Genomic DNA, 22,457 nt, shown 5'->3' on the forward strand with positions numbered 1-22,457 from the left:
CCTGCTGCTCTGCCTGCTTGCGCTATCTCTCTGTTAAATAAATAAAATCTTTAAAAACAAAAAAAGAAAAAGGCTGGAGAGGAGGACGGGGTTGCCTAGTGCATGTTTATGCTATCGCCAAAAATTAGTTTTTATTTTTCAAGTTAAAAGGTTTCATGCTTCAAGGAGGAGTTTAATTTGCTGTAGTTGTAATTTAGAGAGCTCCTCGGGCTAATACTGTTTAGTTTAACATAGTTTCAGTCGTGGGGGAAAAAAAAATAACGGAGGCTTTCACAATTTGGATAAAAAGAATATTGCAACGAAGAGAGAGCTAGACCGGGGGATGGCGTTCAGGACACCTGCCGATCCCTGTGTCAATAGTTGATTTCCGATGCTAGAGCCACGGGAGGCCAAAGTTCTTGAAGCGGGAAGGACTGGATGAATGCTAAAGCGGGTCTATTTCTGTTTCAGCGGCTTAAAAATATATTCTGCAGGTAGTGACCTAGCCAGATCAGCTGACTCACTTAAAAAAAAAAAACCCGCAAATTAATACATACAAATGTTGAGATATATAAGCCCTTAAAATCTTACACGGAAACATCTTTATCAAAAGCATTTTGAGGCCAAAAATCTGTAATGCCACAGAATCCATCACATGTGCTTGAGCACCCCCCGCTCCCCACAAGATGGGTCAGGGGTGCCTGTCACGCGAGCGCTCCAGGCATCTCCGTCCCCGGCTCCGCCCGGGGCAAGACTCCAGCTCTCACCACCAGGCGCGCGCCCGGGGTCTGGGGGCGGGGAGGGAGTGGAGGTGGCTCTGTTGGGGCACCCAATCAGCAGCGGGGCCGGGCGGTGGCGCTAGTGACGTAGGCCGCGTCTCCCTCCGCCCCACTGCGGGCCTACGCTCGGTGCCGTCAGCCACGCGAGCTCGCGCGCGCGGGGAGGGGAAGGAGGAGGGCTTTGGGGGCCGGCAGGCTGTCGGAGGGCGGCGGGTCGCGGGGAAGGGGAGAGTGAGCATGCGCAGCGGCTCCGGGGACGACGGGGGAGGTGGGGACCCGTGCGCGCGCGCACTAGCGGCCCGCCGGCGGCCGCGGGTGGAGGGGGCGGTTCCTCGAGTGTCGGCGGCCGGAGGGTGGGCAGGCTGGCGGCAGGTGCCGCTGCGGCTGCCGCCGCAGCCTCCTTCGGGTCCCGGGTTTCCTCGTCCTCGGGCGGCGATGAGCTGGGCCCCGTCGGGGGCTGCACCTGCCGTCTGCCCATCACTCGGGGCCTCCCTGCGTGACCTCGGCCTCGTCGCGTGCCCGGCCCCCGCGGCGCGGGGCTGCCCCTGAGAGGGAGCAGCAGCGGCCTCCTCCTCCCCGAGTCCTTACTCGGGGGCCGCGCAGGGAGAGCGCCCGGCCCCCACCCCTCCCCCGTCCGCCGTCCTCAATGTCTCCCCGGCGGGGAGGGGGCTGCCTGGGAGACGCGCTGAGCTGCCCCCCCCCGGAGGCCCGTCGGCGGCAGCAGCAGCGCCCGGCCCGGCGTCCCGCAGCCTTCCCCGGCGGCGGCGGCGGCCTGGAGGAGCCGTGCACCCGCCGCCGCCCCCGGAGCCTCGCAGCCGCCGCCGCCACCCGGCGCCCGAGGAGAGGGCGGCGGGCGCCCCCCGGGGAAGATGAAGGCGGAGGGGGGCGACCACTCCATGATCAACCTGTCGGTGCAGCAGGTCCTGAGCCTCTGGGCCCACGGGACGGTGCTGAGGAACCTCACGGGTAATTGATGCGCCCGGGGTGGGGACGGGGATGCGGTGCCTCCCCCTGCCTCCTTTCTCCCTCCAGAGGAGGGGCCATGCTTCTGCCGTCCCACCCCGTGCGCGCCCCGCTGGCCGGCTGGTGGTCCCAGGTCCTGGCCAGGAAGGTGTTAACTGGGTGCATTCCGCGCGGGTCCCCCGGGCGCCGACGCCCGACCCACTCCCCAGGCGCTCCGAGGGTCCTGATCGCGGGTGGAGAACCCACGACCCCCGCCTCCTGCCTGGCGCGGGGAGGGCTCCCGACGGCGGTGCCTTGTGTAGTACGTGCCGAATAGCGTTAGTGCTGAGACTGGGGCACAGTTAGCGTTGGTTTACCTCCCCCCCGCCAATCGCGCACACACACAGACACGCACACACACCCTGCTTCTTGCTGCTTAAATCCTTTTCTTTCTGGCAAATCTCAAACCGAATGCAGGACTTAAATTCTCTGTTTACAATGATTAGTTTGCTTCACCTGTTAAATTGTTGCTCTAGATGACTAATGAAGTAGGTTATAGTGGGTCAGGGGCTTGGGCCAAGGTCTAGTGCATTCTAAGCATTTCAGCTTTAACCATATATTTTCTGTGTCTTATTTCCTTTTGTCTGTCTGTCTCTCCCTCTAGCCTCAAGCTGCCGCTTCTGTGACATTTGATTTTTTTTTTTTTTGCATTTCCTTTCTTCGTCAAGGCTGTCAAGAGGGAATTGGACTTAACTACATTATAATAATTAACCTCAATTTTAGTTGTAAAAGTGAGCAGTAATACTCATTTTTTATCGAATTTGTAGGTTTGGTTTGTGAAGAAACTTATATGTTAATGTGGAAATTCTTATACTTTGACTTCTGAAATTAAAAAATACTCTCTAAAGATTAGTGGTTAGAAGAAAGATTCAGTTGCAATTTGGTGACTCAATCTCTGCTTCTCAGGGAAAAAACTTAACATACACAGGATTTTAATTCTTGCAAACGTATAAAGCTAATTTTGGTAGGAACATTTAAAATACATTATGTCAAACTGGTTAAGTGTGAAGAGTATTTTACAAATATAACCTGACAGATTACATACACATGTGTATTACATATATGATAAATATATAATATTTATAGTAACATGTATATATTATAAAATCTGGATATGGAGTTCAGATATCTGTAGAGAAAAATTTTATGGAATTTTTTTTAAGATTTTTTATTTGACAGATACAGCGAGAGAGGGAACACAAGCAGGGGGAGGGGGAGAGGGAGAAGCAAGCTTCCTGCAGAGCAGGGAACCCAATGTGGGGCTCGATCCCAGGACCCAAGGATCATGACCTGAGTCGAAGGCCTACGCTTAAGGACTGAGCCACCCAGGTGCCCCAATTTTATGGAATTTTCTACCACAGAATGACTTTAAAGACACTGATTTTCTTGAATGTGGCAACTATAAAATTAACATAGATTCTGGATTGATTTGTGGTGTCCTCACTTTTAATCTGTGGTTATTTAACTTGGAGCAAACTGACCTTATATGATGGATGAGGGTCAGGGACATGTTTTTATTTCTAAAAAAAAATGCATTGACATGAAGACCGTTTCATGATTCACTTGAATTTGGAGATAGCCTACGTTATTTTACTTCTGGCTTTGCTTGTATTTATCCACTATTCATATTTCAAATGTTGTATCAATAGTGTTTGTAGGAGTGAAGTGAAAAGTAAGAACTTAATATATATTTGTATTTGTTAAGGACTGGCTTAGCTCATCATTTATTTAGAGAAAATTAGTTTGGGGAGCCATAAACTGGTGTAAATGTACTTACACTTGGCTAGATTTAACAATATTTCTAAAATATTTACTTTAGGATTCTAATCATTATAGTGGCTTCCAGTTCTATGAGTCAACCAGTAGGTTGATAATAGTGGTTTCAACCCAGGGTTAGCTCTCATTATCTCTTAATATAATCTTAATAATCGTCAGTCGTTTATCAGACTTTGCCATTTCGTAAAGGATATGCTGACCATCCAAAGCTAGTCCCTCAAGTGGGACGAGGAACATGGGGACCGCTTCTAGGAAATAATGAGCCTGAATATGCAAAATTCTGTTTTCAGGGTAGAAAAGGAGGAAGATGTAGGTTAGAAATATGCTTCACCAGCAGGGGAGTGTACCACATGTTAGGAATCACCTCACTTCTAAAAAAGTGGGTTCTGGAAGTGGTAACATTTGATGTGATGTGGTTCATTGTGGCCTTCTCGTGCTGGTGACCTTAGTGATCCCATATGTAGCTTGGCCGTTAGTCAAGAGATGCTTGCCACAATGCCATTTAGAATTTGGTCTATTCAAAACAAACACACCCCTCCTAAAACAAGACTACCGCCACTTACTTCGTGAGTGCCTGCTATGTTCAGGCATTTTGCATATATTATTTCTAATCTTAAGAATAACTTTCTGAAGTAGAATTGCAGAGAAGAGAGGCAAAGTCAGTTGCCCCAAATCCTATCGCTAGTAAATGGCCGAGTGAGGCTTTCAACCCCTGTCTTTGCCCGCCAAGTACCCTTTCCCCTTTGCCACCTGCTTCTTCTCGTCCTTTCTTTAGGCAGAAGGAGTTACTTGCCTCACCCTGCTACTTCTGCTCCATGAACATGCTTTTATTATTATATTGTTTAATGACATAATTATTTGTCTCTTCTAGACTGAGCTTTTGGAGGGTGGGTCATTGTCAAAATCATGGAATTCTGGAATTCTGGCATTATTCTACCTGGCACATATAAATACTCAGTACGTGTTTATTTCTGAAATAATACTGAACATTCGCATTAAACGTTCTAGTTGCATTAGGTTCCAGGTACCTCTGTTGGATTGAATATGCTGTTACCTAGGGAATGAGTTGTTTAAGCAACTTTTATGGATAGATGTCATACCTTTAAACTACACAAATGCTTATTAAATGCACTTTTCTGTGTTAGTTACTGTGCCTTCATGTATTTAATCTTTTCAATAATGTTAAGAGAGATTATTGTTTATCTTTATGGATTCAGACATTGAAGCTAAAAATAACTTGCTCAGCTCTGATAGCTAATAAGTGAAAAATTATTACCTTTTTCCAGATTATGATAACACATTAACTCAGAAGACATGTTTGTCATCATGATAAACTTAGAAATGAAACAGGTAGAAAGGAGCATAGTGTAGAACCAAACTAATTTGGATTTAAGAAATGACTGTGTGAAAGATTTGCAGAAATCTGGTTAATAGGAACTCTGGTTAATTAAACAAAAGGAGAAAGTATTCTCATCTCTATTTTTTCTTTACACTAACATAAATAACAGGTGTTACTTATTCTTCTCTTTGTATTTTATCCCAAACAAAGGTGAAGCAGGGAAGTTTTTATATTGACTTTTTTTTTCCCCCTTAGACACTGACCTTTAGGAAACAGCCTTGTGTATGTATTACTTTGATAGAAATATATTTTCAAAAAAGTAAAAATAACTAGAAATTAGGACGGGGTTTAGAACTAGAAGTTATATAGTTTGACTCCTTCATTTTAGAAATATTGATGTGTCACATCATTAAAGTTACTCAGTGACAGAGGCAGGCCTAGAGATGATGTTGACTGATGCTTAGTTCTGTGCCTTTCATTTTATTCCACATAGATTCTTAACTCAGGCATGTCTGGTGATAAATCTTAAGATACTTAAGAATAGCCTAGCATTATTTGCCCCAATGAGCCTAAGAACGTGTGAGTGGAGCTAATTTTTGTCCAGCAAACAAAAGATACTGGAAAATGTAAGATATTGTTGAATAATAATTCTTTCCCCAAATTTTAATTTGCCATTGCCTGTGTAAAAGTTAGTGATCCATATTTATTATATATGTAGTTTTAGAAATCCTACCAAGTTTGGTCTATTTATTTTTTCTCCTTCCTGAAGACAGTAGTATAGGGATTCCATATAGAACAGATTAGTACCTGGAGATTCTGTCTCTTCGGTTAACCACCATTGCTAAAGTTCTCTTCTGTATCTTTACTGCCCAAAGTGTGTAATTCACAGGATTCCAAAATTACTCACGGTGTATAGGTTATACGCTTCTTCAGCTTACTAAAGTAGAGATAAATGCCTTCCTTTCTTTTTGAAATCGTTTTTCTTTCTCTCCATGTGTTCTAACCCCCCCTCTCCCAATCTCAAATTACAGTCAGTATGCGTGTACTCTTTCAGTTTTATGGGTAATTTGACTTAAAAAAAATCTACAGTGAAATATATTCCTTTGCTTTACTTTTATTTTCTTCAACTACTTTGGCTCCCAATTTTGTGTTCTGACCCAAATTTGGTTGCAAAGAATTTAGAGAAGAATTTTTTATTTAGAAAAAGGCAGGATCCTTAAACCTGTGGGTAAACACAGGAGTGAGGCTGGTACTTGGGAAGGGGTAATTGGTCCTTGGGAAGGAAAGGCACAGGATGGCCTCAGGCTCATCTCCTTTCTCAGTGTCAGTAGCAAATGTGGGGCAAGTGCCCCTCTTGACTATTGGTATAGACATTGAGAAGCTGGGAATTCAAACGTGAATGAAGGTCAGATGTCTGTGTGTGTATAAAATATATATGTGCTTATTTTTATGTTATACACACACTATTATAGTTCCTTTTTAGACTTTATAGTTGCTAAGCTACTTTAGTGTTAGTGTTGATTGTCAGCAAAAAAAAAAAAAAAGGTGAGGGGAAGTTTGCATCCACTGTACATAGTTGGAATTGTCCACCCTCACACTGGGAGAGCCAGCACCTTCCTTCAGTATGCTCCCAAGCAAGTGTGCAGCTTTCTGGGGTACCCTGCTTCCCAGCTTCCCAGTGGGTTAAGTTCTTTCTAACCTTTCTAAACCTCCTCTATTATAGGAGGTTTTTTTGAAATACAGGTGAAAAATTTCTTACTCTTTTGTGGTACAGAGCCAACTAACTAGTGCTGGTATGATTTGTACTCTATAGGCTTTCACTTTATGGAAGTTTTGCCTGTATATCTTACTGAGAATGAAGCTATGGTAGTTTTTCTAAAACCAGAATTGTCATCTACAGGTTTTTATTAATCCCCATCTCGTTATCTTTGAATCATGCATCCATATGATTCATCCATATCCTCTGGCAATAGCAAGTCTGAGGTCTAGCTGACATTTCTTAAACCTAAAGCAATTTCTGGATAAGTCTTAGGACTGTGTAAGCTGTAATTTTGATGCTCTAATAGACTCTTAATATAAACTTACCCTTGTTTCTTTTGGTGATTGAAAGGAACGACCAGAAAAGTAAGGTAATTCATGAAGAGAAGTTAAAATAACTAGAGGTGTTTGTCTTGTAGAAGGGAAGCCTAAACAGAAGAGGAAGGGTGAGTCAGGGATGGGGAGGAGGCACTGAGACCAGGGAAGGAAGTTGGGCTTAAGAATAGTTAGATGTAAACTGCACAACTCCTGGAGAAGACAGAGGCAGTCATCTTTTTGACATTGGCCATAGCAGCATTTTTCTAGATTTGTCTCCTTGGGCAGGGGAAACAAAAGCAAAATTAAACTGTTGGGACTAGAGCAAAATAAGCTTCTGTGCAGGGAAGGAATCCCATCAAAATGCAAAGGCAACCTACTGAGTGGGAGAAGATATTTGCAAATGATATATCTGATAAGGGATTAATATCCAAAATATCTAAGGAATGTAAATAACACACACACACACAAAGAATAATCCAATTAAAAAATGGGCAGAGGACCTAAATAGACGGTTTCCCAAGAAACACCTATGGATGGCCAACAGACACATGAGAAGATACGTAACATCACTCATCAGCAAGGAAATGTGAGTCAAAACTACAATGACATATCACCTATATCTGTCAGACTGGCTAGATTCAAAACCACAAGAAATAAGTGTTGGTGAAGATGTGAATAAAAAGGAACCCCATGCACTGTTGGTAGTGATGCAAACTGGTGCAGCCACTGTGGAAAACAGTATGAAGCTTCCTCAAAAAATAAAAATAGAAATACCATATGATCTAGTGATTCTACTGCTGGGTATTTACCCAAAGAAAATGAAAACACTTAATTCCAAAAGATACATGCAGCCCTATTGTTATTGCAGCATTACTTACAATAGATTGATGAATGAATAGAGATGTGTTATATATGTACAATGTACTATTAGCCATAAAAAAAAGGATGAGATCTTGCCATTGTGACAACACGGATGGACCTAGAGGATATTATACTGACTGTAATAAGTCAGACAAATAAGTCAGAGAAAGACAAATACCATATGAGGATGCTTATATATGAATCTAAAACCAAAACAAACCAACAAATAAAAAGCAGAAACAGACCCATAAATACAGAGAACAATCTGATGGTTGCCAGAGGGGAGGGAGATGGAGGCATGAGCAAAATACGTAAAGGGGATTGAGAAATACAGGCCTCTGGTTATCGAATGAGTAAGTTACCCAGATAAAAGGTATAGAATAGGGTATATAGCCAATGGTATTGTAATAGCCTTGTATGGAGACAGATGGTAGCTACACTTGTGAGCATAGTACAGTGTATAGACTTTGTCCAATCACTATGTTGTGTACCTGAAACTAACGTAACATTATGTGTCAACTATACTTCAATTAAAAAAAAGTCAGATGTAAGAAGAGAGCCCCGAGAGTATAGCATGTTGAATTGACCATAGTATCAGATGAGAAATTTAAATAAATACCAAAATTCTAAAATAGTTATGTTCATTGAATATTTACTGCATGCCGGATACTGTGCAAAGCATTTAGCATGCATCTCTTTTCCTATAATTGAAATGGCCAAGTAACTTACTGCTTTATTAAATGTATGTGATTATATCAGGTATGATAGGCTAATTGTGCTTTTAGTGGCTAAGTATTTTAGCAATAAAAGTTAATCATAGAATAAACGATGGCAGTGGAAACATTTGAAAAATGTCTCATTAGACTATCAAATTCCAGTAACCTTAGCTGAGTAGATTAAACTTGGGAGAAAAAAAGATTTTTCACCAAACTTCATACAAGTAGGAAGAACCAAACTTTTACCTGGGTCCAGTCGCATGTGTCCTTATAAATCTTGGCATATAATCTAGGAGGACTTTTTGTAAGAGTGAAGTGGTATAATAGGAGCTTTTGAAAAGCAGGGGATACCTGTATACTACTCCCGATTATCAGTGTCGTGGAACTGGATTTTCATGATAAAATTCCTCCCCTCTCCCATTCCCTACCGTGAATTACTTTAATCCAACGTAGTTTCTGAACTTTGCTGCATATCAGCATCACCTGGGTTGGGTTAAAGGTACAGATCCAGGGTCCCAGTCCGTATTTATGGAATTAGGATTTTTGAGAACAGGGTCTAAGAAGCTACATTTTTAGCTAGTTCTTCTGGGTGATTTTGTTATTGAGAGCTCAAGGATTGGGAACACCCGATTTTTTAAAAAATTTTTTTATTGTTATGTTAATCACCGTACATTACATCATTAGTTCTTGATGTAGTGTTCCATGATTCATTGTTTGTGCATAACACCCAGTGCTCCACGCAGAATGTGCCCTCTTTAATACCCATCACCAGGCTAACCCATCCCCCCACCCTCCTCCCCTCTAGAACCCTCAGTTTGTTTTTCAGAGTCCATCGTCTCTCATGGTTCGTCTCCCCCTCCGACTTACTCCCCTTCATTCTTCCCCTCCTGCTAGCTTCTTCTTTTTCTTTTTTCTTAACATATGTTGCATTATTTGTTTCAGAGGTACAGATCTGTGATTCAACAGTCTTGCACAATTCACAGCGCTCACCATAGCACATACCCTCCGCAATGTCTATCACCCAGCCACCCCATCCCTCCCACCCCCCACCACTCCAGCAACCCTCAGTTTGTTTCCTGAGATTAAGAATTCCTCATATCAGTGAGGTCATATGATACTTGTCTTTCTCTGATTGACTTATTTCACTCAGCATAACACCCTCCAGTTCCATCCATGTCGTTGCAAATGGCAAGATCTCATTCCTTTTGATGGCTGCATAATATGCCATTGTGTATATATACCACATCTTCTTTATCCATTCATCTGTCGATGGACATCTTGGCTCTTTCCACAGTTTGGCTATTGTGGACATTGCTGCTATAAACATTGGGGTGCACATACCCCTTCGGGTCCCTACATTTGTATCTTTGGGGTAAATACTCAGTAGTGCAATTGCTGGATCGTATGGTAGCTCTATTTTCAACATGAGGAACCTCCATACTGTTTTCCAGAGGGGTTGCACCAGCTTGCATTCCCACCAACAGTGTAGGAGGGTTCCCCTTTCTCCGCATCCCCTCCAACATCTGTCATTTCCTGACTTGTTAATTTTAGCCATTCTGACTGGAGGGAACACCCGATTTTTAAAAAATTGTTTTTTGTGATCAATTTGTAGCTATATTGTGATATATATAAAGCAAATTAATATAGGGAATTTGGTATAACTAAAGACTTATTATGTTTTCAATATAAACAACTCATTTCCCGGAGGATGCTCAAACCCAGTTTTAAAAAAGTGACTATCTTTTAATATTAGTTATTAATATTATTTTAATATTTTTAGTATTTTAGCGTTGTCTTTATATGAACTATTAGCTATAGAGAATAATTCCTATTAAATGATCATATTTTAAAAATTCAGTATGGCTTAGCTACATTAGATCTGAAGTATATGGGAAAATTTAACATTAGCAATATTTATGTAAACACTTAGATAATGTGCAGTCATTTGAATTTTCCCCTCCAGAATAATTTGGATTCTGTTCAGATTTTTGTATGCAAATAAAGAGTCTAAAAAAGCAATAGGATCCTTAAATTTATGGGTCAGGAAACTGAGTTTTATCCTTGACTGCGACTAACTGGTCGCACGTTAGACAAGCCACATGGTTTCCCAGGCTCGGGTTCCTCATGTGGAATACAGTCTGATGCTAGCCGTTCTCATGTTGATGTTAAGGGAAAGCTGATTTAGAAATCAGAAAGTTCCGAGAGAAAAGTTTAGTTAACTATGAGTTAAGAAAAATGCTTACCATTTGCACGTAAAAATTAAAAGTTTACTCTTTAATCTTTAAGAAATTTTCTTAAGTGGTGCTTCCTCAGACTTAATAGGCTGATTCGTAAGGTGAGGCCTAAGACCTAGAAAATCTTTGTTCTCTCAACAGCATTTAATAGCTCTTAAAGATTGGGCCTTCTTAAAACTTGGTTTAGGAAACTCTGGATTCAGTATCTGAAATGATGTCTTTGTTTAATTTTGTCTTGTTTATCCGTGTGTGGTGTAACTGCTTCCTCAGGATTACTGAGGTGCAACAGTTCTGACCATGCATGTGTATTACTTGCTAAATTTTCTTGGTTGTGCTTTCACTTTCTGATCTGTCATTCATTTAGTCCTGTATTTAGATTTAACTTTAGCAATTTGTTACATCCAGAATTTCCTTGTATGTTATGCTCATTGATGTACAAAATTCCTTTTTTCACTGTTCAGTGTCAATATCCCTTGGAAATAGTATGTCATGAGATTGTAAAACATTTTATCAATTGCTGACAAGATTTTTTAGATCAGTGACTGATTCAAACAAACATGTTGTTACTGACTTTTTTTTTTAGTATGACATGTATTATTTAAGATACTTGAGGGCATACAAGTAATAACATTGAAACCATTGTATAATGCTGTTATAATTTCATAATAGATTCAGATTTTGGCATTTAATTCTTATACTTTTGTAACTGAGTAGTTAATCAGTTAGGAGGAAGAACAAGTTGAATGACATCTTTTAGGAAGACAGTACTATGGCTTGAATATAGAACAGTTTTTGAACTATTTTAAATAGCCTTAACCTGATTTCTTTAAAGCAGTGATATTCTGATTGTTTTAAATTAAAAAAAACTTGGTTTTTAAAGAAATTTCTTTTACTACTCAATGATAAGCACTGTAATTTACAGTTTGAAATTATATAATTAGCTGGCAAAAGGGTAATTTAGTGTAACTGGGTAATAAGTGTTGCCATAAGCTTTGAGAAAGGCAGTGAATTAAGGCAACCCTTGAAAGTATCACCATTAAAGTTAAAAACTAGTGTTCTTGCTCTCTCTAAGCAGAAGCAGACAGCTATTATTTACAGTAGCTTCAACTTCTATGTTAAATGAGGTTTCAAGTGGACAAACACAGCAACTTATTTTTAAATCTGGTTAATACTACCGATAAGAATGATTAAAAATAAGAAAAAATGTCCTTCACATTTACCTTCATTTTAACTTTCTTTTTTGTTCATTTCTTCGTATAGAGTTAAGCTTTTATCTAATATCATATTCCTTCTGTCTGAAGAGCTTCCTTTAGTATGTCTTGTAGGTCCACCGGCAATTAGTTCTCCCAGCTTTTCTTCTTTCTGAAAAAAGTCTTCATTTCACCTTCAGTTTTGAAAGCTATTTCTCTGGAATATAGATTTCTGGCTTTACAAGTGTCCCCCCCCCCCACCCGCCGCGTTCAGTCTTTAAAAAACTGTCACTGTATTGTTTTCTGGTTTGATAGGTTCTGATGAGAAGTTTGCTATATTTTTTATCTTTGTTCCTCTATATGTAAAGTGTTTTTCCCCTCTCTCACTACTTTTAGTATTTTCCCTTTATCTTTGATTTTTAGTCATTTCACTATGATGTATCTAGATACGTGTGTGTGGCTTTTTATTTTCTTGTGTTTTGGTTATTTTGGGAAGTCTTTATCTTGCTTGAGATTCTCTGGGAGTCTTAGATTTGTGGTTTGATATCTTTCATTATTTTTAGAAAACTTTCGGCCACTATCCCTTCAAATATTTTTCTTCTCCATTCTCTTTTTCTTCTCCTTCTGAGACTCCAATTACGTGTATGTTAAACCATTTGAAATTGTTCCATAGCTCTTAAATGGGTGATTCCTTTTTCCCCGTACCCTCCTCCTTTTGTCCTGTTCTTTTTTTCTCTCATATTTTAGTTTGAATAATTTCTTTTGGTCCTTCTTTAAATTTACTGATTCTTTGCTTAACTGTATCAGGTCTGTTGGTGAGACCATTAAAGGAATTTTTTTATCTCAGATATTATGGTTTTTGTTGTTAACTTTTAAAAAAATTTCTGGCATTTCCATTTGGATTTTACTTGGAATTTCCATTTTTCTGCTAAAATTCCCCATCTGTTCATGTGAGTTTTCCACCTTTTCCACGAGAGCCTTTAACATGTAAATTATAGTCATTTTAAAGTCCCTGTCTGGTTGTTGTAGAGTCTGGGTCATTCCTGAGTTTGGTTCTATTAATTGCTTTATTTCTTGACAGTGAATTGTTTTTCCTATTTTCTTTACCCTCATTCCATCTCCAATATGTTTATCATTTGGTTAAATTAAACTTATTTTTAAAAATTCATATGTGACAGTGAATCCTCTTGGGACCTTTCTTGACATTGTCCTTGTTCAAGCCTCTGTTCCCCATAACATCAGCTGCATACTGTGCTCTGAAGAACCTGAGGTATTAGAATATATGCCATTGAAGTATCATTAACTAAACACTCAAAGTGTCAGCTCTTGCTAATATATAGAAGTACTATGTTAAATTAATTAAAGTGCTACAGTAAATATTTTCAGCTATGCAGGTCATATGATCTCTGTCATTAACTACTTAGCTTTGCTTTTATAGCATGAAAGTAGCCATAGACAGTCTGGATGAGTATGACTATGTTTCAGTAAAACTTTATGGACACTGAAATTCAAATTCTGTGTAATTTTGATGTGTCATGAAGTATTGTTCTTTTGATTTTCAACCACTTCAAAATGCAGAAACCATTCTTAGCTCACATACTATATATACAGAAACCGGTGGTGGGCCAGCTACAGCTCATGGACCCTACTTCGCTGACCTCTGATCTAGGGGACTTTTTCAATTTATAAGTGCATCATCTTTCCAAGAGTCTAATAAGCCACGTATGTGAGACGCATCCCCAAACTGAGAAGTCATTGATGTTGGAAACTAAGGGGAGTGATTTCCACACTTTAGATTTGCTGGAATGAGACCAAAGCTTGAGATAATCTAATGTGAACACAGACTATTTAAACATACAACGCGGACCATTTCTATAAAGAAGGTAGAAATCATGAACAGCTTCAACATATGGTCTTACTGGCATGGTATTTTCAGCTTGAGGCTTAGATTATATTGAGCGCACAGTAAGCGTTCAATATCTGTTAATTATTTTATTAGAAGCGTGAGATATTCTCTAGAGGATTAAAAAATACATTTAGTGTTTGTCTAATGAGACGGTTTTGTTGTTTTTATGACTTTTGGATTTTTTAGTAAGTATCTCTTATGTAACTTTAGCCTAGAGTAGTGATTTCTATTTCTATGGCATGTTGTAGTTATTTGGTAGAGTTGACAAAAATGTTGTTTAGATCCCACCTCCAGAGATTGCTTTAGTTTAGGGTAATTCTTGTGAGCTGTCTGGGTTGAGAACCTTTGGCCTAGTAGAGCATCTTCTTTGATGAATTTTAGAACGAAAAACTACTTTTTAAAGACTATGTTTGCAGCAAAACTAAAAAAAAATACATTTTTCAGGCAGGTGCTGAAAAATAAAAAGTAAAGAATGTATAAAATAATATCACCCATCTCTTATCTTTAAAGAATAGCCATTGACAGGTTTTCTGTTTGTGCATTTTTCTGTACATAAACAAACATATTTTTAAGCAAATAGGATCGTACAGTATGTACCATTCTTTGACTTGTTTTTACTCATTTAATACATTTTAGACAACTAGAGAAAACCATTTCTCATAAATAATTTTGTCCAAGGATTAAAAACAAAAGCACAGAAGATAATTTTTGAGCAACTTGGCAACGGGAGCTGATGAGAGATACAGATTGGGAGCAAGGCTATTTCTAGTATTGTTTGGAGGCCGGGACACATCACAGTTCTCCGGTGCAACAATCCAGGCAAAATTTGTTTAGAATGAAGATTATGGACAGCCTTGAATAGGGAAAAATAACCAGAGGACATTATGAGATGTGCCCAGGAAAAAGGAATATTTCCTTCCAGTGAATTAAGGCGAGTGTGTGGATGGCAGGCTTCAGAGTTTTCTGTTTCATGCATTGTATTTTTTAAATTTTATTTTGCATCTTGTTTAGCACTAGCAAAGTCTCCCTCTGGCCTGTCTTCCTTTCACTGTTGCTCAATTGCTGGAAGCTTGGATTAGGTGGGCTGTGGGGTGGACAGGGACCCCTGGGCCTGTGGATGTCCACATTAACTGAATGGCCTAGACAGTTGAAGAAGAGCTGGTATTCCACGCCTGTCCTCTTAGCACCTGTCCTTCCTCTAGGGCTCTTGGACATCTGTTCCTGCTCTGCTCTTAGGGTCCTGCAGTTCTCTTCACCTGAACTAACCTGGTAGGTTTCCTGTGTTTGCCAGTAGTGAGCAGGGCCTAAGACAGACTTTGTTATGCAGAGCAGATCAAGATCTTCAGAGGCCCTGCCCACGGACCAGGTTGTGCGTATCTATCAGGTAATTCACAATCATAATGATAACGTGAAACCTAAGTTAGCTATAGATATTCTTAGCAGAGTTCAATTTTTTCTAAGATAAATAACATGATTTTTTAAAAAAGAAATATGAAAATAAATTTGAGTTTAGGTAGTTTGTGCTCAGTCTGCTTAAGGGATAACTCTGGCCTGGTCACTAGAGGACTATTTGAGGTTTTATTTTAGTTGTATAATTCTTTGATATCTTGGGGCCTTATAAAACATTAAACTTAAAATTTACATTTCCAAATGCTCAAGCAGAGTTATTGTTGAGGCCAATAACTATGTATTCACTAAGCAAACACCATTACTTATAATGTCAAATAATCCCTCACTCATAGTCTTAAATATAGTCAAGAATTTTTTCACTCTATTTGTATTTCAAGGACAACAAAGAAAAGTGCTTTCTGGGGTAGATTGGTAAGCTATCAGAAGTGGGCCTGGGATACGAGGCAGATGATTGAGTATGTGCCTGTTGCTATGGAGCCTTTCTTATCTCAGAGCTCCCTTGATGAAAATGCCTCCATATTATTATTCCCTTATATTCCCCCCTTGAAAAATTACATCTTTTAAAATAGAAATATCTTCTGAGCAGGTTAAGCTTTTTTGTCCTTAATGCATTTATTATAAATTGAAGCTATTTGTTTGGGAGTGACAGCATGAAAACATTTTGCTGAAAGCTGGAAGAGAAAAACCTTAAAAGGCAAGCTTTGTCTCCTTTTCCTTAATGACCAGCACCTGTCTCTTATGCCATTGAGAAGCATGCGTGGTCCTTCAGCACACATTGGAAAATATACCCAATGTCCCTTCCTTCAAATGATTTCACATTAACTGCGTCCAGTCTAAGTGTTAATTCTTAAGAATTTGGCAGGCAGAAAATGATTTTATTTTTTAAATCTGTTTTCTGTGTATCCTCCCTTTTTAAAAAAAATAAACTTTTTACTTTGAGATGATTGTAGATTCACATGTATTTGTAAGAAATAATGTGGAGGGAACCCACGTACCCTTTACCCAGTTTACCCAATGAAGACATCTTGGAAAACCACAGTGTAATATCAAAACCATGATACTGACATTGATCCACCAGTCTTATTCAGATTTCACCAGTATTACTTGTATATATGTACTAATTTATGTGTATTTGTATTTATTTCTGTACAGTTTTGTCGCTCGTGTAAGTATCCGCCACTACAGTCAAACTATAGAATAGTTCCATTGCCCCAGAGACCCCTAGTATTTACCTTCTATGCACACCTTCCTTCCTTCATGAGTTTTTTTTAAGAGTTCATTTATTTATTTATTTATTGGAGAGAGGGTTGGGGAGCAGGGGGAGAAGGGCGAGCAGACTCCCCGCCGAACGTGGAGCCAGACGTGGGGCCCCATCCCAGGACCCTGAGAGCATGACCTGAGCAGACATCGAGAGTGGGGTGCCTAACCGGCTGAGCCACACAGACACCCCACTTCACAAGTCTTTGCTTGTTTCTTGTTTATGGTCATGACTTAAAATAATTATCTTTGAAATTTATATCCATACTTTAAAAAGTTTATTTTTTTAGTGTGGTTAAAAAAACACATAAAATTTTCCATCATAACTATTTTAAGGGTATAGTGCAGGAGTGCTAAGTACCTTCACTTTGTTTTATAACAGATCTTCACATCTTTTTAGTCTTGAGGAACTGCAGTTCTGTACCCATTTCCCTCTCCCCCAAGCCCCTGGCAACCATCATTCTGTGTTCTCTCTGTGAATTGGACTGCTTTAGGTATACCTCATGTGAATGGAATCATACAGTATTTATCGTTCTGTGACTGGCTTACTCTACTCAGTATAAAGTCCTCACGGTTCAGCCCTGTCGTAGATGTCCCAGGGTTTCTTTCCTTTTTTAAGCTGAATAATATTCCATTGTGTGTGCCATCCGCAGTTTGCTCATTCATTCATCCGTTGGTGGACACTCAAGCTGCTTCCCTTTCTTGGCTATTGTGAATAATGCTGCTAAGAGCATGGGTGTGCAGATAGCTCTTTGTGATCCTGCTTTTAATTCTTTTGGCTATATATGTAGAAGTGGAATTGCTGGATCATATGGTAGTTCTTTTTCAAAGTTTTTGAGGAGCCACTGTACTTCTCCATAGCAACTACACCATTTTACATTCCCATCAGCAGTGTATATATGCAATGATGTTAGGATAAATATGTTTTTATTCACCCATTTTTGTTCTCTTTATTTCATGACTGTTTTATTGACCTTTCTTTTACACTTGATAGAGAGTGAATACTAGTACAGATGGCAGATATTTTGCATTACAGAATGTTTGCCTACCGAGGATGATCCTCAAGGTGACATCCCCACATTTTGGAGTCCACTCTTTCAGCTATAAGTAACAGAAGACTTCCCTGAACTAGTTTACATAAAAAGGAATTTTATTAAAAGGAAGCTGGGATGTTACATTGAAACTAAGGGTAGTAATGTGGCAGGCCTTAGAAATCACTGGAATGAGGGATTTGGTTGTCTCTTGTCTTTGATGGATACATTTTTCTTTCATCCTGTTCCGTGGCTCTCATCATGTGATGCAGAAATGGCTCTTCACAAATCCTTCAGCCACCTAAAGACTGCAGGGCTCCCTCGGGGCCCAATCCAGAATTCCCAGGGGCGGGGAATGATCGGCCCAGCGGGGATCAGTTGCCTCCCCTGATGGACCTCACACCACAGGCCTGGGCAGGGAGATGGAGTCAATGCAAAGACCTGGCAAAGCCTACAGGAGCTGTACGGGCTGACGGGGAGGGCGCAGGTGGCCAGAAAGAAAGGGAATGAGTGCTAGAGAGACGATGGAAGGTGCGCTCATCCACCGTAAACTAAACCAAAATGAACAGTAACTGAGGACTCTTTGAAGAAAGAACAATGGAGCTTGGAAAGGTCTGGGTAAGGACTATTAAAATGACCAGAGAAAAAGAATTAAAAAAAAATTCTGAGTGATGCTTTAGTATATAAAGTTGAGAGCCAAGAGGGGAATTGCCTGAAATTCCTAAAATCATAAAAGATAAAATTGTTCATTTCTGGAACAACTTGAATTAAGGAGTAGATTTCAAAAATGTCTTTTAACGCTGTTATTTAGTGTAGAAAATAGAAAATCGTATCTCAAACAGCAATTAAATAACTTTATTCCAAGAGATTTGCAGATTAATTAGGGATTCGTTAGACACGTTGATGGATTATAGCTATATGATGGAGACATTTAGAGCCAATCAGAGGGTATCCTTAATATTCTGAAGTCCTGGAACTCTTTCCCCATCGAGCGTCAGCGATGATGATCATCGTTAACTTTCATTTAGTGTTGCTATGTATGAGGCACTGTACTGGGCATTTTTATATCCTTTATCTCATTTACCCTTCCTCCAAACCCTGGGCGCTCCCTATTTGTTAAACCAAATTTTCTAGGATGTTTTCAACAGAATTATTAACCCTCTGCTTTTCCTTTCAGAGATGTGGTACTGGATCTTTCTGTGGGCTCTCTTCTCCTCTCTGTTTGTCCATGGTGCTGCGGGCGTGTTGATGTTTGTGATGCTGCAGAGGCATAGGCAGGGGAGAGTAATCTCGCTCATTGCAGTCAGCATCGGATTTCTGGCTTCTGTAACTGGAGCAATGATTACTAGTAAGTTGATTTTGTTTTGTTTAAGGACCTGATTGTATATGCACTTTATTCTTATGATGACTGTGACACTAGTGTAATCTCCCACGGAGAATATTTTCAGCACTGACCACACTTCACCTGGAAGGTAAAGACCAGTTCATTTACTCACTGAACGGATAGTTTTTGTATTTCTCTGTGAAGACTCGTTGTGCAAGGTTCTGTGGGAAATAGAACAACTTGTAAAAATTGGCAAGGGGCGCAGAAATCCATGGGGAAATTTATTTTCTAGTGGACATAGTTTTTGCTTTAAATGAATTCTGGATCTAGTCAGGGAGAGAGGTAGGCACGCAAATTGCCAGTGATAATTGTCATTTAAAAAAGTGAAAACATAGCCCGTAGGTCCTCGATGCGATCTGCCTGGGTCTACAAAGTAAAATCGCACTTTCTTCTTAAACACAAATTGTTACAGCACAAATCTCCCCCGACCTACTAGAGATCAGCCCCGTGAGAGTACCCTCGAGCTGTGTGCGGCTCGTCTCCTGTGCCGCCTGAAGTGCACCGCACACAGGCCTTGGGTCATTCCCTCCGCCTTTTCTTAACCCCAGACCGGGGCCCCCACTCCACCTTGGGTTCAGAGACGGTTCTAGTTTCTGCTGTGTTGGGTGAGCCAGGACTTAGATGCGTCCTGTTGAGACCCGAGGGTGCTGCGGCCGCTTTCTGGGTGCAGTTCTAGCGGCTTCTCCATGCTGCTGGTGATTTCTACCACAGCCAGGGTAGTGGAGGCTGGTGCCGCCATTCTCTTCTGCCTGGCACAGCTCACTGCTGCCACAAGAAGGACATCTTCCTCTCTGATTGGTTCCTAGCCCCCCAGATAAGAGTAAGTCCTTTTCCCCCTGTAGTTCCAAGGCCTCCTTTTGTGTGGGACAGTCACCTTTTCCCGGAGGGATTGGCACACCTTGCGTTGGGAGGAAAACCCCTGTCCCCTCGTTTCTGTGTCTGTCCTGACGCTGACAGGACATTCATAAAATAGTTGTGGGACGACGTAGAACTGTGATTTTTATTGGGACTTAAGTGCATGGAGGCGTTGATTTGGGAAGAACTGGCATAGTAAACTGTTCCACCCAAGAACATCTATTAGATTTCCCTGTAGTCATCAGTTTTTTCATCCTTTCTTCAGTCCCCGTTTGGGTTTTCCGTGTCACTCCGTGTTAGGTTTTGTTGTTGCTGCATGCAGCCTGTAACCTTATCTGTCATGTCATACCTTATCAAAACCTCATCCATTTTGCCATCGATAGGGTTTCAAACGAGTACTCAGGTTTAGCCGAAGCACAGGCTATGCATAGTGAAGGTGGAGATTCTGTTGGAGAGACAGAGTGGAGCCAAATCCTAGAGGGTCTTAGAAGGTGAGCCAGAAAATTTGGACTTTTTTCCTGCAGGCCGCGGAAAACAAGTTAAGATCGTTTTGAATGGGGTTGGCAAGGGACAAAGCAGGCCAATGGAAAAATTTGTTTTAATAGCTGAATATAGTTATATGTAAAAAAAACCAAGAGAAAACTCTGAAAGCGCAGGGACCTCGTCTGTCTTCACCACTGCTGTATTCCTAACAATAAAGCGGTACCTGCATCGTAACAGATACTCAGAAAATACTGGTTGGAGGGATGGGTGGAGTAGGGGAGGAGGTGCAGGGGAAAGAAAGGAAGAAACGGGGGAGGGAAGAGGAAAGGAGGCCTTGCCTGTGATCTGAACTTGAGCCTGGGAGCTGAGCAAGAGTAGTGGCTGTGGTTAGACATGAAGTAAGGACTATGGGAAAAGGAAACAATCCGAATTAGTTTCATTCACTGTGGTGGCATACAGAGAGGCTTGAAAGGGACTGCCAGTGTTTTCAATGGGCCCCACTGCAGAAATTGTGAACCCATGAACAGAGGATGAAAGAAGGAACAGCCTGCTCAGGAGTTGTAAGTAGTGTGCGGATATGTGTATTTATTGGCAGAAATTATTGTAAAAGCTCAGAGAGCAGGAGAAATGTCACTCTCCTTCAGTTTATCTCTAATGATGCACTTGTACATATATTACCTAGTTTCAGTTCAGCCAAGAATAAAATAAGCCAGTGATTTTAGAAACTACAGTGTTATATTTTAAATCCTTAAAAAGATAAGTCTGACATAATTTCAAGTAAAAATTCATATCCAGGTTAGCAATTAAAATTTTTTTCTGGCTAGTCTTTTGACCTGCAGACACTTGAATTAAGAAAACTAGCCATAATGAGACTATATTATCTATATTTAATTTCTTAATGCAGTTTGTGTCAGTATGCTCACAACTGTGTATTCAAGTCTGCAGAAGATTGCTTCATATCTCTTCTGAATAAGATATTGACTGAATATAGACACATACCTATTATATTTTGCTCCTTCTTAGGTTTTATTTCCGATACAGTGATTTTCCATTTTAGTTGGTATTGATGGTTAATACCAAATTGGGAGAAACTGGCTGTCTGTATAGTGCCATCAGTTGGCATTATATACCTGACTAATTTTAGCAAATCTGAAGGTATAAAATGTTATGTCTTTGTTGGATTAATTTCCATTTCTCTAATCACTAAGGAGTTTGAACATCTCTTCCTATGCTTATTATATATTTAGATTTCTTTCTCTGCAAATTGCTTCTGTAAGTTATGTGCTTACTTTTCTTTTGGGGTTCTTGATTTCTTCTCATTAAATTATAGGGGTTTCTTAAACATTCGAGGTATTGGTCTCTTGTTGGTTTTGGACTTTGCAAATAACTTCTCAGTCTTTTATCAGTTACCATCGTCTCTGATATCTATTGAGCAGAAAGCCTTAATTGCTATGTTATCAGCTCAAAGAGTTTTTTGCCTTATGGTTTATAATTTAAGAAGTTCTCTCCCACACCAAGGTCAAAAGATATGCTGATATATTTCCTAATGTTAATTTTACAGTTTTATCTTTAATACTGAGGCCTTTAATTCCTCTAGAACAGGAGTCAGCAAACATTTTCTTAAAGGGCTAGATAGGAAATATGTTAAACTTTGCAAGCCCGGTGGTCTCTGTCACAGCTCTTCAACTATGACATTGTGGTGTGAAAGCAAGTATAGATGTGTGTAAATGAATAGGCATAACTTTTTCCAATAAAACTTTATTTATAAAAACAGGGATCTAGCGTTCAGGCATAATTTCATAAATTCCTGATTTGTGGCCTGGTCTAGAGTCTAACTTTGTATTTGGTATTATTAGATAGGATTCCAGGTGTATTTATTTTTCTTCACATGTAATAAGTCAGTTTTGACCACACCATCCACTAAAAACACCCATCATTTCCTCATTGACTCACCTTGTTTGCATATTATGCTCAAGGCACAAGGATCTGTCTCTGAACCCTGTGCTTATTTGTTAGTTTTTTTATGTGTCCTTGCAGCAAGTTCACTTTTTTTAATCCCCGTGTTTTTTTTGGTATTTCTTAATACCTGGTTGGGCTAGATTCCTCTCGTCTCTTTCTCAAAGTTAGCATAGCTGTTTATTGGCTCTTATTCTTTCACAAAGATTTTAGAACAGTTTCT

General features: G+C 40.1%; 1 protein-coding gene across 1 annotated transcript in view; it reads left to right on the forward strand.

The window, feature by feature from the left end:
- Positions 1–971: 971 nt before the first annotated feature.
- The window catches only part of TMEM170B (transmembrane protein 170B), a 34,982-nt gene continuing 13,496 nt past the window's right edge, over positions 972–22,457 (forward strand). Inside the window, 3 exon segments of the mRNA XM_025890986.2 lie at positions 972–1,452; positions 1,454–1,724; positions 18,734–18,904. Coding sequence (XP_025746771.2) covers positions 1,405–1,452; positions 1,454–1,724; positions 18,734–18,904 — 490 coding nt within the window. The 5' untranslated portion in view covers positions 972–1,404.

This window comes from Callorhinus ursinus, unplaced genomic scaffold, assembly GCF_003265705.2.
Source record: "Callorhinus ursinus isolate GAN/ISIS: 27379988/994484 unplaced genomic scaffold, GSC_fseal_2.0 scaffold26, whole genome shotgun sequence".
Classification (NCBI taxonomy): domain Eukaryota; kingdom Metazoa; phylum Chordata; class Mammalia; order Carnivora; family Otariidae; genus Callorhinus; species Callorhinus ursinus.